At 45.0% G+C, this 18,792-nt stretch overlaps 1 protein-coding gene across 3 annotated transcripts in view; it reads right to left on the bottom strand.

The window, feature by feature from the left end:
• Positions 1–18,792, bottom strand: part of FYB1 (FYN binding protein 1) — a 127,683-nt gene that overhangs the window by 76,820 nt on the left and 32,071 nt on the right. For 2 of the 3 annotated variants that reach the window (XM_054032105.1, XM_054032107.1), the window contains exon 1: positions 7,894–8,057. The exons of the other annotated variant lie outside the window; for it this stretch is intronic. In XM_054032105.1, the coding sequence (XP_053888080.1) occupies positions 7,894–7,899 (6 nt within the window). In that variant the 5' untranslated portion in view covers positions 7,900–8,057. Of the gene's footprint in view, positions 1–7,893; positions 8,058–18,792 lie in introns of those variants that run through there. 3 annotated transcript variants of the gene reach the window in all.

Raw genomic sequence — 18,792 nt, 5'->3', positions numbered from 1 at the left:
ACGTGAGGAGAGGAGAGACGCTCAAGATGAGAGGTGGCAGCAGGAAGATCAGAGGAGACAGGATGCAACGCTGGGGCTGCTGCGTGAGCAAACAGACATGTTCTGGCGTCTGGTGGAGCTTCAGGAATGGCAGCAGGATAACAGAGTGCTGCTACAGCCCCTGTATAGCCCTCCTCCCCCCTCACCATGTTCCATAGCCTCCTCACCCAGACATGTAAGAATGCACCCCCCATTCCATCCCAGTGGACAGCCTAAGCAAAAGGCTGTCATTTTTTAAACCTTTTTTTAGTTGCCTTTTCCTTCCCGCCGATCCTCCTCGCAAATCCCATCCGGGTTCTCTCCCTCTTTTTAAATTCAATTAATAAAGAATAAATTATTTTTAAACGATAGTGACTTTATTTCCTTTGAAAGCAAGCTGTGATCGAAGGGGGAGGGTGGGTTCCTTACAGAGAATGAGTCAATAAAGGGGGCGGGTTTTCATCAAGGCGAAACAAACAGAAATTTCACACTGTAGCCTGGCCAGTCATGAAACTGGTTTTCAAAGCTTCTCTGATGTGCTGTGCTTCCTGGTGTGCTCTTCTAATCTCCCCGGTGTCTGGCTGCGCGTAATCAGCAGCCAGGCGATTTGCCTCAGCCTCCCACCCCGCCATAAAGGTCTCCCCATTACTTTCACAGAGATTGTGGAGCACACAGCAAGCAGCAATAACAATGGGGATATTGGTTTGGCTGAGGTCTGAGCGAGTCAGTAACGATTGCCAGCGACCTTTTAAACGTCTAAATGCACATTCTACCACCATTCTGCACTTGCTCAGCCTGTAGTTGAACTGCTCCTGACTCCTGTCCAGGCTGCCTGTGTATGGCTTCATGAGCCATGGCATTAAGGGGTAGGCTGGGTCCCCAAGAATAACTATTGGCATTTCAACATCCCCAACAGTTATTTTCTGGTCCGGAAAGTAAGTCCCTTGCTGCAGTCATTTAAACAGAGTAGTGTTCCTGAAGACGCGAGCATCATGAACCCTCCCCGGCAAGCCCATGTTGATGTTGGTGAAACGTCCCTTGTGATCCACCAGTGCTTGCAGCACCATTGAAAAGTACCCCTTGCGGTTTATGTACTGGGTACCCTGGTGCTCCGGTGCCAAGATAGGGATGTGGGTTCCATCTATCGCCCCACCACAGTTAGGGAATCCCATTGCAGCAAAGCCATCCACTATGACCTGCACATTTCCCAGAGTCACTACCTTTCGTAGCAGCAGCTCAGTGATTGCTTTGGCTACTTGCATCACAGCAGCCCCCACAGTAGATTTGCCCACTCCAAATTGATTCCCAACTGACTGGTAGCTGTCTGGCATTGCAGGCTTCCACAGGGCTATCGCCACTCGCTTCTCAACTGTGAGGGCTGCTCTCATCTTGGTATTCTGGCGCTTCAGGGCAGGGGAAAGCAAGTCACAAAGTTCCATGAAAGTGCCCTAACGCATGCGAAAGTTTCGCAGCCACTGGGAATCATCCCACACCTGCAACACTATGCGGTCCCACCAGTCTGTGCTTGTTTCCCAGGCCCAGAATTGGCGTTCCATGGATAGAACCAGCCCCATTAATAACATGATCTCCAAAGCACCGGGGCCCGTGGTTTGACAGAATTCTGTGTCCGTGTCCATGTCCTCATCACTCTTGTCGCTGCGCTGCCATCGCTGCCTCCTCCTCCCCCCCTCATTTTTCTGGTCCTGGTTCAGCTTAAACTGCATGAGAATGCGCGAGGTGTTTACAATGTTCATGACTGCTGTCATGAGCTGAGCGGGCTCCATGCTTGCTGTGGTATGGAGTCTGCAGTGTTCACCCAGGAAAAAAGGTGCAAAATGGTTGTCTGCCGTTGCTTTCATGGAGGGAGGGGTGAGGCTGTACCGAGAACCACCTGCGACAATGTTTTTTGCCCCATCAGGCACTGGGATCTCAACCCAGAATTCCAATGGGCGGGGGAGACTGCGGGAACTATGGGATAGCTATGGGATAACTACCCACAGTGCAACGTTCTGGAAATCGACGCTAGCCCCGGTACATGGACGCACACTGCCGAATTAATGTGCTTAGTGTGGCCCCATACATTCGACTTTATACTATCTGTTTCCAAAATTCGAATTCAGTAAATTCGGATTAATCCCGTAGTGTAGACATACCCAAAGAGAAAAGAGTGGTGACTGAGCACATGCAGCAAGGAGGCACAATTAGCCATGTGTCCTTTCTTACTTGCTTTTAGTAGTCAGGGTAACAGAACAAGAATCTTTTCCTTTTTGATTTTTTATTGTGATTTCAAGTTGTGGAGGCCTTGCTTGTTATTCCTACTTGGGCTGTCAAGTGATTAAAAAAATTAATCACGATTAATCACGCGATTAATCGTGCTGTTAAACAACAAGAGAATACCCTTTATTTTAAATATTTTTGGATGTTTACTACATTTTCAAATATATTAGTTTCAATTACAACACAGAATACAAAGTGTACAGTGCTCACTTTATATTTATTTTTTATTACAAATATTTGCGCTGTAAAAAAGAATTTTTTTTCAATTTGCCTCATACAAGTACTGTAGTGCAATCTCTTTACCATGAAAGTTGAGCTTACAAATGTAGAATTATGTAAAAAAACCCAATTGCATTCAAAAACAAAACAATGTAAAACTTTAGAGCCTACAAGTCCACTCAGCCCTACTTCTTGGTCAGCCAATCACTCAGACAAACAAGGTTGGTTACATTTGCAGGAGATAATGCTGCCTGCTTCTTGTTTACAATGTCACCTGAAAGTGAGAACAGGCATTTGCATGGCACTGTTAGAGCTGGTGTCGCAAGATATTTACATGCCACATGTGCTAAAGATTCCTATGTCCCTTCATGCTTGTTAAAAAAATAATGCGTCAATTAAATTTCTGACTGTACTCCTTGAGGGAGAACTGTAGGTCTCCTACTCTGTTTTACCCTCGTTCTGCATATATTTCATGTTATAGCAGTCTCGGATGATGATCTAGCACATGTTCGTTTTAAGAACACTTTCACAGCAGATTTGACAAAATGCAAAGAAGATACCGATGTGAGATTTCTAAAAATAGCTACAGCACTCAACCCAAGGTTTAAGAATCTGAAGTGCCGTCCAAAATCTGAGAAGGACGAGGTGTGGAGCATGCTTTTAGAAGTCTTAAAAGAGCAACATTCTGATGCGGAAACTACAGAACCCAAACCACCAAAAAAGAAAATCAACCTTCTGCTGGTGGCATCTGACTCAGATGATGAAAATGAACATGCGTCGGTCCACGCTGCTTTGGATTGTTATCAAGCAGAACCCATCATCAGCATGGATGCATGTCCTCTGGAATGGTGGAAGAAGCATGAAATGGCATATGAATCTTTAGCGCATCTGGCACGTAAATATCTTGCAATGCCAGCTACAACAGTGGCGTGCAAATGCCTGTTCTCATTTTCAGGTGACATTGTAAATAAGAAGCAGGCAGCAGTATCTCCCGTCAATGTAAACAAACTTGTTTGTCTTAGTGATTGGCAGAATAAGAAGTAGGACTGAGTGGCCTTGAGGCTCTAAAGTTTTACACTGTTTTGTTTTTGAGTGCACTTATGTAACCAAAAAAAAAAAAAATCTGCATTTGTAAGTTACACTTTCACAATAAAGAGATTGCACTTCGGTACGTGTATGAGGTGAATTGAAAAATACTATTTCTTTTATCATTTTTAAAGTGCATATATTTGTAATAAAAATAATGTAAAGTGAGCACTGTGCACTTTGTATTCTGTGTTGTAATTGAAATCAATATTGAAAATGTAGAAAAACATCCAAAATATTTAATAAATTTCAATTGGTATTCTATTGTTATAAGTGCGATTAATCAAGATTAATTCTTTTAATCGCGATTAATTTTTTTGAGTTAATTTCATGAGTTAACTGTGGTTAATTAACAGCCCTAATTACTACCTTGAGGGCCAAATTCTGGCCCCTTGTGCAGGCCTTGACTGGCCTGGTGGTGCACTGGAATCTCTATGGATAGATTCAGTTTGAATAAATACCCAGATGTTTGGGTGCCTCGTATTCAAACCTGTTGGAGTAGACGGTCTCATGTGACCAGAGTTTAGGCTACTGTCTGCACTTCCTGTTTACAATCTAGCAGGAAATACAATGAGAAGTATTTTGGCCTTTCAGTCTCCACTCCCAGTCAGAAACAGTAAAATAATGAGGGGGAAAAACATACCAATGCTTTTCTAACTTCAGAAAAGATTTGGTGTTAATGTGCTGAGAGTAGGTGGCACCTGTGATTTTATTCAGACTAGATGGTCCAATCCTAACTGCATTTCTCACATAGCCCTGTCTCTGGTTCCCACGGTCTTGATGCTGCAAGGAGCTTTGCATGGGCAAAACCCTATTCCAGCACAGACTCCTATTGTCTTCAACAGGGCTCCACATCAGCTCTGGGGCCCACTTGCATGAAGTGCCTTATAGGACCAGGGCTTAATTTAATCTTGGTGTAAGCAGGTGCAACTCACTATTACATTTAGCGTAAGTGTGCCACGTTACATCAGGCCAGAATACAGCCCAAATGCCAGAAAGCTAACGGGCCCAATTCCAATCTCATTGAAATTATTAGGAACTGTGCAATTGTACTTAAGTGGGAGCATGGTTTGGCCCTCAGAAATGATTTGTGCTCCATGTACACATCAACACACACTTTCCACTCTATTTAATGCAAAGAGATCATTTCACTTTAACTTCCTCTTGTGGGTGTTCTTTTTCAAGCAAACAGCAGCACTGGATCAATCAACAAAGGAACAAAGTAATTTTGCTCCGAGCAAACGAGCACACACATGGGCATAACCCCTTCCCTCAAGAGAGATAACAATCTTTACATAAAGCATAAGAAACACCCGGTTCTCATGAAAAATACATACAAACCTGCCTGAGGAAAGGCAAAGCCATATCCTCATTCTGGATACATTTTCCACCTGTGACAGCTTTTCTTCCTCCTGCCATGTCTCTGTAACAGCTGGGGGAAGTTAGGGGCCATAATCAGAGTTTCTAAGAAAATCGAAACTCTGCAAAGGAATGAGGTCTGGTTGAGTTTGCAGAAGGCTTCATCGGTTGGATTTATGAGAAAACAATAATGGCATCAATTCTAGGAGAAAAGCAATATACTCCAGCATGTTTCCTTACTTAATGAAAGACCTGCATCAGCTGCTAGCCACTGAGGGAAGTGAGATCTCACGCAAGGACAGGTCAAATAAGGAACTGGGTAATAACAGTCCAGGAAAACTGGCATTGAAAGTGATAGAAAAATATAGATCTGAAAATTATTTTGCAAAATACAGGTCTGATCCTGGGAGGTCCTGGTGTCTTTTGCCTCCATTGAAATCAAAGGGAGTGGAGAATGTTCAGTCACTTGCTGAACGTGCCAGTACTTTTCAGGATGGCCGAGTGACCGTTTTCTTCTCCTGGCTATCACTCGCCCAACATAGGGGCTGCAAGATTGCCACCAAGCAGTGTTCTCCTTTCAGAGGAAATAACTGTCATGTCTCTTTCCTTTCCCTTTGGCGCTGTTGTAATGACTGGGCTCTAGTGGGCCTACTCAAATTGTAAACTCAACTGTTGGAGATTGGGAGAAAGTCCATAAAATGTTGCAATAACCTGTAATAATAAATGTTGATGGAAAAGATACAAAAGGACAGATTTCACCCATTCAAAAAGGGCTACTGATACAACCTAAGGACTGTGTTAAGATCATAATTGGTAAACAAGATTGGAATAAAAAAATTAATGGAGCAAAATTAATGTGTTGGAAATAATGCCTAATTGGTGAACAACATAATGAGAGGATGGGCTATTCCAACCACCAATCTGCTCCTTTGGGGTTCTCAGAGAAGCAGACTCTAGGGATCAGAGTGGAATAGACTTGTGAAGGATTCCTTGGGGATAGTCCAACAGACTTCTGTTTTGCCCCATAGACTCTGTCCTCCATCGGTGAGCCTCAAACATCAGTATGTCTAGATCAGCATGTGGCTGAGGATGCCAGACCATCACCTCTGTACCAGTGAGGACTCCAGCCTGACACATGAGAGACCCTGCTCTGTCTTCCCTTTTCTCTTGTGATCCTTTTTGTTGCTACCATCTGCTTACAGTCCTCTTGCACTATCTTTAGACTTTTCACCTGATTCACTGTGGCATGGCACCAGCATGACTGGATGAAGTGGCCCATCCAGTTTGCCCAGACTCAGAAGGACCAGTGAAGGACAGGGACCTGACCAGGTCAGCCAGTCTCTTCACCTCAGCTTCACTCCATATCTGTCCCTCTTACCCTCTTTACCTCTGTCATCCACCTCCTTCCCTTCCCTTTTCTTTTCTTTCCATTTAGCCGATTCTCTCCTAGGTAACACCCTTCACACACACACACACACACACACACACACACACACACACACACACACACACACAGACACAAAGTGGAACTAACATGCCATTGGTTATCATCATATTGTTCACTCTGCTTGTGCATTATATCTCTTCTCTCATCCTGTCTGTCTTGTCTATTTGGATTGTAAATGGGTTCCCATTCTTGGTTGGCCCTTACACACTACACTAATAAACTTGATTATTAATAAAATAATAAAAATAGATGACATCCCAGACCAAGGAAATGAGCCAGGGTCAAGAGCAACAACTGTCATGGCCGACCTTCCAGCCTACAACGTCCACCCATCACTGAACAGCAAGCTTGTATCCTAAGATCAACGAAAGCTGTATTCCGCCCCCCTCCATCTCTTCTTTTTTGTGCCTGCAAGTTTTGTCAAAAGCAGGAAGAGTAACTACTATTTACAGCTGCCAACTCAAAATTCAACAGCTTTCTTCTCCATTTAGAAGGATCAGCTGACAAAATAAGAGTCCCTAACTGATCTCTCTCTTTCGCTCTCTTTCAAAAAGTGGTTTTGATTAAATTTGTTTTACAGAACCACTCGATTTCAAAAAGCTTTTTAAAAATTTCTTCTTTTTCTCTCTCATGTATCCTAATCAATATTTTTTTTCAAACTTTGGCATGAATTTTCTAGTGTGTTTGCCATGGGACTAAGCAGGTCGAAATCTCTGTACTCAAAACCCCAAATTATATTTGACTGGTTAGTATTGTAGTGATAGGGCTTGTTAACCCCTTGGACTTTCTGGGGCCATCTATTCCATCAGAATTAACACAACAACTCTGTCTTCCCAAGCACTGAAATCTATGGATCCCCACCATTACTTTCAAAGGATTTTATGCTAGCAAGCAAGATCCTATGTAGTTTCCAGGAGATTTAGTTCAAGTTTTGGTCCTATGAATAAAAATGGCACTATTATGAATAATAAATCATCACAAAGTTGCTTTCTTGGCCATTTAGAAACAGGGTAGATACTCAAGCTGATACCTCATTCCAGGCTACCATAAAACAAACAAACAACTAAAAACAACCACAACACACAACACACACAAGAAAAAACAACCAAACACAAAGAATGCTTAAGAAAATGCTAGGAAAGAAATCACTGGTCACAATCATAACATACCACGTGGGGTCACTATTTCAGTTAATCTTCAAGTTGTAAGGTTTTTTAGAATCAGGGTGACTTTTAGTAAAGTCAGGAAATTACACAATGTGCATTTTTCAGAGAGAGACGGGGCAATTTTGTGGCTCTTAAATCTTGTGGTAGGTCTGCATTGAGGTCTGTAAACAATGTATCATATTGTGCCATGATCTATTCTGTTCTCCATCTAGCTCAATTAACGCGTCCAAGAATAAGAGATTTTATTGAGGCATCGAATGTGCCTTTCTTCTTCTGGAATTCTGTACAGTCATTTATAAAATAAACATACATGACATTTACCTGCATTCCGCTCTCCAATAATTTGGCAAAGACAGAAAAACTGTCAGTCTTCGTTCTCTCTCAGTGCAGCAAAATCACAGATCACCTTCATTGTGGCCTTGCTCAGGAATCCATGCACAGAAGTGCTGAACCTGGCAGAGGGTTGCAGAATAAAACCTACTGTGGATTCCATTAGCTCAACATTGCAACCAGCAAAGAAACCCTTTCTTTCTAATACTTACAGGATATTGGGCAAGAAGTATAGGAGAAAAGGAACTAAAATGTGTTTATTCAGACTTCTGCTGCTGCCATCAGCAATATTCTCCATGTGATAGCCGAAAGAAAGTGAGCGGCAGTTATATATTTAACTGAGGGATCAGAACCAGAGCCTGCACCCCAGGAAGTCAGTGTGCATTTTACAGGATCTGGCCCTTCCCGAGCCATGATTAATGAAACACAGGCGGGAATTTTTTTGTCTTTTCTTTCTTTCTTTAGCTTGTTTTAAAAGGTTAATTTTTAAAACTACGTGTTATACACGTGCATGCAGCTCTGTGGCACTGGGAGTATTTTATAAGTCAAAAAGTAGGTAAATAGAATAAAGAGGGACAAATTGGTATGGATAAAATCATGTTCCCCATGAACCTTAATCCAGCACTTGAACTGAACAAACTTGGGTTCTGATCCTGCAATATGATCCTACCAGGGTGACTCTGACCCCCACATACAGCCCCCAAGGAAGGCAGGTGGGATCTGAGACCAAATTGTGAAATAAGGGCCTTAAACTTTTGGATTTGGGCTGTACCACCAGCATTGTACCTACGCAGCTCTCCACGTCTTTTCTGGATAAGTTAATGCTGACCCTGCAAGCATTAACTTAGCTGAGTTCCCACTCGACAGGCTGCAAACACCCCTGATGGGAGTGGTTCCAGGGGGACTAGAATCAGTGGATTGGGATCTCCCTGGCTCCTGTCAAGAGACTATGGCGAAGGGAAGCCAAAAGCCAACAGAGAAGCACAAAGACCTCCTTGGGCTTCAGGAAATCTATTGGATTTGCAGACCAAACCCTCAGCTTATTCTGTGTGGAGTAAACGCCTGAGAAAATGATACTGGGGAAATTTCACTAAGATAGTTCCCTTGAGTTTCTAATTCTCATACATGGGTAATCCACAAGTAAAGAACAATCTGTCACAAACCCCACATCAATATTTCCAGTGCATCTTGTCGTCTCTCTTTCTGCCTTTTAAATCCTAAAGCCTTAAAATAGCAAAGATCCAACACTGGCTGAGCACATGAGCTAGTATTAAGTCTAGAATCCTACTTTTGACGTCTCCGACTCAAGGAATATTTCCAACACACCACTGAACAGCACACTAACCCACAGAAACCTTCCTATCAACACTACAAAAAGAAGGATTCTGCGTGGACTCCTCCTGAAGAGCGAATCAACAGACTGGACTTCTACGTAGAGTGCTTCCGCCGACGTGCACGGGCTGAAATTGTGGAAAAGCAGCATCACTTGCCCCATAACCTCAGCCGTGCAGAACACAGTGCCATCCAGAGCCTCAGAAACAACTCTGACATCATAATCAAAAAGGCTGACAAAGGAGGTGCTGTAGTCATCATGGACAGGTCGGAATATGAATGAGAGGCTGCTAGGCAACTCTCTGACACTGCATTCTACAGGCCATTACCCTCTGATCCTACTGAGGATTACCAAAAGAAACTACACCATCTGCTCAAGAAACTCCCTGAAGAAGCACAGGAACAAAACTACACAGACACACCCCTAGAGCCCCGACCAGGGGTATTCTATCTGCTACCCAAGATCCATAAACCTGGGAATCCTGGGCGCCCCATCATCTCAGACATTGGCACCCTGACAGCAGGAAGGGTAACCAGAAGTCACCTACTACAGGACAGGCCCAACAAGGAAAGTAACAGAACGCCACGAGCCATCACCTACAGCCCCCAACTAAAACCTCTCCAGCGCAACATCAAGGATCTACAACCTATACTGAAGGATGATCCCTCACTCTCACAGACCTTGGGAGACAGGTCAGTCCTCGCTTACAGACAGCCCCCCCAACCTGAAGCAAATACTCACCAACAACTACATACCACACAACAAAAACACTAATCCAGGAACCAAACTCTGCAACAAACCTTGGTGCCAACTCTGTCCACATATCTATTCAAGGGACACCATCATAGGACGTAACCACATCAGCCACATGATCAAGTGCTCGTTCACCTGCACATCCACCAATGTGATATATGCTATCATGTGCCAACAATGCCCCTCTGCCATGTACATTGGCTAAACCAGACAGTCTCTATGCAAAAAAAATAAATGGACACAAATCTAACATCAAGAATTATAACATTAAAAAAACAGTAGAAGAACAAGTCAATCTCCCTAGACACTCAATAACAGACTTAAAAGTGGCAATTCTTCAACAACAAACATTCAAAAACAGAGTCCAACGAGAAACTGCAGAACTGGAATTAATTTGCAAACTGGCCACCATCAAATTAGGCCTGAATAAAGACTGGGAGTGGATGGGGCACCCCTGCTGATACTCACACCTTATTGTCAACTGTTTGAAATGGGCCACCTTGATTACATTGGCCTCATTAGCACTACAAAAGTGATTTTTCCTCCCTTGGTATTCACCCTTGCATGTCAACTGTTGAGAATAGCCCTCTTCTACCTTAATTGAATTGGCTCATTAGCACTGACCCCCCCACTTGGTAAGGCAACTCCCATCTTTTCATATGCTGTGTATTTATACCTCCATACTGTATTTTCCACTCCATGCATCTGTTGAAGTGGGTTTCAGCCCACGAACGCTTATGCCCAAATACATTTGTTGTCTCTAAGGTGCCACAAGGACTCCTCCTTGTTTTTATTAAGGCTAAGATATTTGCCACTAGAGGGCCATGTTATCTCTCTCTGTGTGTGTGTGTGTGTGTGTGTGTGTGTGTGTGTGAGAGAGAGAGAGAGAGAGAGAGAGAGAGAGAGAAAAAACAACCACCACCAGTTGGGTGACACAGATGATTTTTGTGACCTAGTTGCAGGAATAGATTAAATAAAGAGATGGATTAGGGAGATGGATTATGATAAGAAGGTCCTCTGTACACTTGAATTATCAAAATATCCAGTTTGGGACAAGACCTACAGGATAAAGAGGATCTAAAGCATGAATGTTCATCCCCATCTTCTTTCCTTTAATTGAATTGAATGATATGTGCTGTTCATTATCCTTTTTAGTACACACTAGATTTCATTTATACAATTCATGTTGTTGGTGAGAATGAGCAGTCAGCACTAAATGCTAAGGAGGATTACACTCATTGGCTGTTGACAGTCTAGTTGTTGATCTTCATGCCTGTTTGAGAGCTAAAACAGCAGCATTATTTTGCTGCTGGTAAACATTGCTGCCAGAGTTTGCATACAGTATCGGCACTAAGCAAATCATGGAATGATCAAAGAAAGAGCTGCTCTTTGCAACTCTGATAAGATTGGTTTTGGTTTTCATCTTTTTCATAGAATGCAGGAGAGTAAAAATAGCCCTCATTGCTATAATGCTGTTGAGAGTATACCTTATAACCAAACAATGCCATTCAGTTGGAATCACAGTCTATACAGTGAACTTGCTGTGAAGTTGCCCATGTTCAATGTTTGCAACAGATCACTAGATTATCTATAGTCAAAAATGGTGTTCAAATGCTTCAGGGAGCCATTTTACAACTGCCACAGCCTTTCAGTTCTTGTGGCTTTCCACTCAGTTCTCTGGTGTCACTGTGGCATTTACTAGTGAGTGATTTTGGGTGTAAGGCACTTTTAGCAGGCACGTGAGACCTGCATCTTTGAAAAGGGTCTAGAGATCTTTTTTCCTTTGCTTTCCAGCACTCTCAGCAGTGCAAGGAACTTCTCCACAACCAAAATACCAACACAAAATGATTCAGGCTTCCAGTAAAACAGACATATCCCTCCAAACACAGTAATGCCTGCTTGTGCTATCCTGACCTCTGTATATAGATTGGCTCATTTGTGTGTCTGCCTGTTACACAATGACAAGTTGATTTAGTGCACCACATACTGACTTCCAATCCCCAGTGTAATGGTTTGTTAATATTCCTGTACACATCAGTCACCTGTACAACATGAGGTATATTCTGTGTTTCCAAGCATTTATTCAGTTGATCACCTTCCTGTACCTTGGAAAAAAAGTTTTTTTGAAAGAAAAATAAACAAGTCAGAAGTAACAACGCAAAAAAACAAGAAAAATAGTAAATTCCCTTACAGAGCTTCCATCGGATGAGTGGTGGCCTGGCCTTTTTATGTACCCTTTCATTTGCTCACATCAAATGTCAAAGACAATTGTCCTCTGCTCTTATTGTATTTTGAGGGTTGGACATTCTCAGTAGAGGGCGTTCCTCTCTAAGGTGCCACAAGTACTCCTGTTCTTTTTTGAGGATACAGACTAACACGGCTGCTACCCTGAAACCTGTCCTTTAGCTTTGGAATTCACTCCTAACAGAGCCCCCTCAGAGTCAAGATCTTGTCACTTTTAGGGCAGGATGGAGCACAAATCTCCTTGCTCCTGCTTATTCCTAACAGTTGGTGACATCTGGTCTCCTGGCTGGTTATCCCTTAAACTTGGTCCCTCATCAAGTGGGTAGTAGTTGAGAGGGGGCAAGGAGGGGGAGCACTGTGCCTTAATATGGGAAGTGTTGCACTTTACGTAACCAGTATCATGAAGCTATGGTGATGGACACCGGTAAGTAATCAATAAATAACCAGCAGGAAAATGCATAAAGTGTCTAAGCAAGAGCAAAGTCCCCTTAGTACAGTTTTCTCCAGAAGTTCTCTTGCTCTTTCTGACCACTATGGCAGTACTTCTCCCTCCTAGTTCTAGGCTAGGGACCAAAGATGAGATGTCAGGTACGCTGTCAGGCAGCCAAGTAGCTCCTGCCTGCCCTCTGATATTTAATGCCATTTGTGGAATTAGTGCTTCCAAAAGTTTGAATGTCTATAAATTAGAGTACAAAGATGGTGAGTTAACATACCAGCAACAACCAGCGCTGTTACGCTGCTCCTGGAAGGCAAGAATTCTGGGAATGATTTCTCATCTATCCCCATTTTCCCAGGACAGGTAATGGCTCAGATATCCCAATATCAATCCTATTAGGGAATCATTTTAGGAAATACCTAAATCTTCAGTGTGTACTTGCAGCTTTGGAGTACAGACAAGCTTCTCCTTGTGCTTACCAGCACAATACAAAAGGAGAACAAGGCATTTCCTTCAGCGATCATGCACTTTATCTTTGCCTCCACAGACGGGAATAGATTTCCTGAACAACATGCTATTAAAGTTCCATTCAGCTGCCATTTTAAAGTGCTTTGAGTAGTGTAGTTCTGACCAAAGTTTTAATGGATAATTAGCACATTAAATTATTATGGAAGAACTGGGAAAAGCTCTGGTGACTACAAATAGAACTGGGCCATAGGTATTGTATTGTGATGAGCGGGGTTAAACCTTGTTATGGGTTAAGTTAAAACCGTGTTGACACTGATATACGAGCATGCCCTTTATTTAATATTGCTGTAAGAAACAGTACTTAAGAGACCACACCTATAAAAGGTCTAATAGGCCTGGTCCACACTAACAAGGTAAGTCGATCTAAGTTATGCTAGTTAAATTACGTAAGTTATGTATCTTCAGTTGACCTAGTTTAGATCGACTTCCAGCAGTGTCTACACTGCGCTATGTCAATATATCCTGGTGACGAGCTGCACTGACAAAGTTCTGGGATTTGAGAATGTGGGTTGGTACCATATCTTCAGGACAGGGTGTTGGCCTTGCCATTTTTGGATCTGGGGCAGTATGTGATAATGAAATTCCATTGTGAGAAAAACAAGGTCCACCAATGCTGCTGTTGTTTTACGGCCTTTGCCCTACATAGCTATTCCAGATTTTTATGATCAGTGAGTACCTGCACCAGGTAGCCAGCTCTTTCCAGGTAGAGCCACCATTCTGCAAAGGCAGTTTTTATCACAGGAGTTCCTTATCAAGTATTTCATAGTTTAGTTCTGTGTGAGTGAGTTTCCTTGCATAATAAGCACACGGTGTAACATTGGCTTGGGACCAAGTCTCTGGGAGAGGACAGCCCCAATTGCCATACTCGTGTCATCAGCTTCTACAGTGAAGGCTTGAGTGACATCTGGATGAGCCAATATGTGTGCTGTAGTAGAGGCAAGTTTCAAGTTTCAGGAGGCCAATGGAATTGGGTATTTTTCCAGTGAAGAGTTGTGAGGGACTTGATTTGTTTTGAAAAATGTAGGATAAATCATCAGTAAAAATTGGCGAACCTCAGGAAGCATTGCAGGTTGTGTACCATGTGGAGAATCGGCCAGTCTTGAATGGCTCAGGCCTTGCATGGGTTCACCTTTCTGGAGATAAGATGAAGCCCAAGAACTCCAGGAGGTCTGATCAGAGGCACACTTCTCGAGCTTGGCGAAAAGACCATGCTGCCATAAGTGTTCCAGGACCACCCGGATGGGAGCAGTATGCTGTTCGCGGTACTCAGAGAAGATCAATATGTTGTCCAGGTAGACTAGACTACTACAGAGTGGTCCAAGATATCTTGGAACAAGTCATTCATAAAATGTTGGAAGGTAGCCAGGGAGTTGGTCAACCAGAAGGGCATTACGAGATATTCTTAATGTGCCATAGCGGGTTTGGAAGGCAGTTTTCCACTTGTTCCCTTCTCTAATTTGTACAAGGTTGTATGCAGCCCTCAGGTCCAATTTAGTGACTATATGGGCAGCTACAACACAATCTAGCAATTCAGGAATCAGGGGTAGCAGATAACGATTCCTGATAGTTATCTGATTCAGTTCACGGTCTGAGTCTGAGACTGCCGTCTTTCTTCATGACAAAAAGAGTGGTGTGCCAGCTGATGAGGTCAACTTGCAGATTACCAGGAGAACCTTGCCTGAGGGTATTTCTCGGAGCACAGTCAGTTCACGTTCTGACATGGTGTAAATTCCCCCAAATGGTATTTTTGCACCTGGCTGCAGCTCTGTTGTAATCCTTATGCAGAGGGAGAGTTTCCGCATTCTTCTTTTCAAAAATATCACTGTAGTCTTGGTCTTTGGAGGCGAATTCAGATGTGGCTTCAGTGGAAGGTTCTGCCTGGATAGCCACCCCATCTGGGCCTCTCAAGTTTTGGATGCTGGGACAGGAGCTACTGTTTTCCAACAGTGCTGCTGACAAAACTCTGATAGAAAACAGACTTCCTGTGCTTGCCACCAAATGAGCGGGTTATGGAGAGCCAGCCAGGAAACACTGAGGATAGGGGAAAGTGTGGAGAATGGATCATTCCAAATTGTAACGTGTCTTGGTGCCTCTGAATCACAGCCTCCAATGGGGCTCTTTCCTCTGTCACTGGAGCAGAAGACACAGGGGAACCACTGATCCCCAGTTTGAGAACCCCTGGCATAGAGGGTGTCGGGAACCCTCAGGGGGTCGTGAGGTTATTACACGGGGGTCGCAGACTATCAGCCTCCACCCAAACCCTGCTTTGCATCCAGCATTTATAATGGTGTTAAATATATAAAAAATAAATGTTAATGGTGTTAAATATATAAAAAAGTGTTTTTAATTTATAAGGGGGGCTGCACTCAGAGGCTTGCTATTTGAAAAGGGTCACCAGTACAAAAGTTTGAGAACTACTGCTCTATAAGGCTCCAGGCACCAGGCACCCAAGCACATGCTTGGGGCAGCACCTGGTAAGGGGCGGCGGGGGGAGCGCAGCGCGGCATTCCACGGGGGGGGCGCTCGGGCGGTGTGGCGCTCGGCGGGTGGTCGGGCTCCGGCGCGGGCGCGGTGCTAGAGGGGGGTTCCGGCGGCGCTCGGCAGGGGGCGGGGGCAGGCTCCGGCGGCGCGGCGCTCGGTGGCGCGGGCAGCGCGGGGCTCGGGGTTCCGGCGGCGCTTGGCACGGGGGGAGGGCGGGCTGCGGCGCTCAGCGGGGGGGCGGCACGGGCGCGGTGCTGGAGGGGGGTTCCGGCGGCGCTCGGCAGGGGGCGGGGGCGGGCTCCGGCGGCACTCGGCGGCGGCGGGGGGGGCAGCGAGGGGCTCGGGGGGGTTCTGGCGGCGCTCGGCGCAGGGGGGGCGGGCTCTGGTGTGTGGCGGCAGCACGGGGGGTGGCGCTCGGCGGCGCGGCTCTCGGCGGGGGGTGCTTTTTTTTGCTGCTTGGGGCAGCAAAAAAGCTAGAGCCAGCCCTGGCAAAGGGTTACCCAGGTCCATTCTGATGGTACCAGGCCCACTCCTTTGGCCTAAGCGGTCCATGCAAGGTGTCATGACCAGGATGTGGGTGATCTGACCTAGTGGCTGCAGCAGGAGTTAGGAGTCAGGCTGGGTCAGGTTACCAGCAGATCAGAGTCAGAGAGGCCAGAGGGAAAACTGGGAGTCAGGTGTCAGGAGGCAGCCAGGGTCAGGTTACCAGGAAATCCGCAGCAGACTCTAGGAGCAGGTATTGCAGGGGAAGCAGTCCTGAGCGGGGAGAACTCAGTTGTATAGACAGCTTCTTGTTCCTGTGCTGAGGTTAAATAGAGGCCGGGAACGATCAGGAGCCCCAGGATTCCACCAATCACAAAACAGGACTGGCTCCTCTGTTAGAGTTCATGCTATGCTAGGCGCTGTTAGCAAGTCAGGAGGTGGCAGGTTAAGAGCCCTGTGAACCTACATTCAAGACCTGTGGCCCCTGCCAGACCTGAAGCACAGCTGAAGCTAGCCTGGGTCATGTGACTTGGGCTCAGGCTACAGGGCTAAATATTGTTGTGTAGATTCTTAGGCTAGAACTCCAATCTGTAGCCCAGCGAGCCTGAGTCAGTTGACCCAGGCCAGCTGTGGGTGTTTAATGGGTACATCTATACTTCCAAAAAACCTCTCTGGCCATGAGTCTCAGAACCTGGGTCAACTGATTCAGGTTTGCAGGGCTTATGTTACAGTGTAGATGTTCCTGCTCTGGCTAGAGCCCAGACTCTGAAACTCAGTGAGGGGGTCTTGGGGCCTGTGCTAATTATTTTCTGCTATTTCTGCTAAGTCAGTTGACCCATGGTCTGAGACTCGCTGTGGTGGAAGTTTTTGGGAAGTGTAGATGCATCTTAAGCCCGCAACCCCACAATGAAGTGTCTGCACAGCAAAGCATAGGCACCAACTCCAGGGCGGGAGCTTGGGGCGGAGCGGGGGTTTGAGCATGCCTGGGGCTCAAAGAAAGCCAGTGCCTGTGCAGCACAGGGGTCTGCCCGGGCATATCCCATGGCAGGAACTGGATCAGACTCTGAGAGTCATTCTAGCACTTAAGCTCTCTAACTTTTAAAAAGCAAGAGTGATTAAAATAATCAGTTATTTTATCTTAAGCCCTAAAAGGTGACATAGGCCACATATGAAACCTACCGTTGCTACAAGTGACTCTTTAGACTAGTGCAGCTGAAAGATTAGAGAGAAATGCACGTTTTCTGTAATTTTTTTTTTGCAGTTTATTTACTTTGACCCAGATCCACAAAAGGACTTAAGTACCTAACACCCCACTGTAGGGGCCTACATCCAAAATCTAGGTGCCGCTGAGATCTTCAAAACCTATGCTTGGCTGCCACCAAACCCTGTAGGCATCTAAAATCCCTCAGCACCTACATCTGTACCCTAAAAGTCCCCTAGCTACCTCAGTTTCTGGGCATGCATGCCAGAGGCCTCCCTCTAGGCATCCAGATGCCAATCACGTGCCCAACCCTTAGTGGGATCCTCAAACCAAGAGAAGATGGGCGTTCCCCTGCAGATCTGGCCTGCAGGCCTGATCCAGAACATATGCTCAGAGCACGCCTATCAGATTGGCTCCAGACAAAATTTGGCCAGAGACAAGGAATCCCTTATAACTTTTAGCCTAGTGGCTAGAGCACTTAGCTGAGATGTGGGAGACCTGCTTTTAATTCCCCCCCCACCTGCCTGATGGGGAGAAAGGATCTGAATGGGGGGTCTCTCAGCTGAATGCCCTAGCCACTGAGGTCCAGGATATTCTGATGTGGGTCATTCTCAATCTCTCCTGTTGAAGTATTTCTACTTTGGCTAAATAATTCAACAGTCGTTAGAAGCAGGGCAATGGAGTGGACCCTGGCTCTCCCAGGCAAATGCCCTAGCTACCAGCTATAGAGTCATTCTCATTCTCTCTCTCTCTCTGACTCCAATGGGCTATTCTGATTCAGAGCTCACTGGATTTAATGGGGGTCTTTCCATCAACCTCAATGAACTTCAGACCAGGCCCTTTGTGCATACTCAATTTCTCTGTTTTGTGGCTGTCCACTGATCTTCCCAGGCCATACAAGACTGTCTTTACCGGCAGCAGTGAAGCTGAAACTGATGAGGAAGCAGGCTGGAGTCTAGACAGAGAGAGGTGGAGGTGGAGATGGGTGGGAGTGGAGAGAAAGTATGGCCCGAATGTGTTTGTGTCCTTGGGCCCCCCCAAGAGATCATCTACAGAAGCAGAAAACCTTTTTTAAAATTCAGGCTATACTGTTTAAACTGTGGTCAGAAACCTGAACTGAAAACCCCAGCGTTTCCAAAACTGCAAGCTGACAGTGTCCCTATCTCTTTACTTGAAGCCCTTGTGCAGCTTTTCCTAGGATAGCATAATTACTTCTGTTCATGATGGACATGTGTTGCTGGCAGGACATTAAAAATACACAGCATGTGCCTTCAGCACAGCTGCCATGTCTTGTACAGCACGATGTGTGATAATTTAATGCAAATTATTTAATAAGATCATTTGCATTAAATTGTATGGTCAGCAAACCCTGCCCCAAGCAATGGAGAGGGGAGGATACGGAGCGTCATGAAGCTTGGCCACTTCAACTGT

The sequence above is a fragment of the Malaclemys terrapin genome, chromosome 6, assembly GCF_027887155.1.
Source record: "Malaclemys terrapin pileata isolate rMalTer1 chromosome 6, rMalTer1.hap1, whole genome shotgun sequence".
In the NCBI taxonomy this organism is placed as follows: domain Eukaryota; kingdom Metazoa; phylum Chordata; order Testudines; family Emydidae; genus Malaclemys; species Malaclemys terrapin.
Note: the sequence above shows the minus strand (reverse complement) of the source record. Positions and strands in the feature narration are given on the sequence as shown.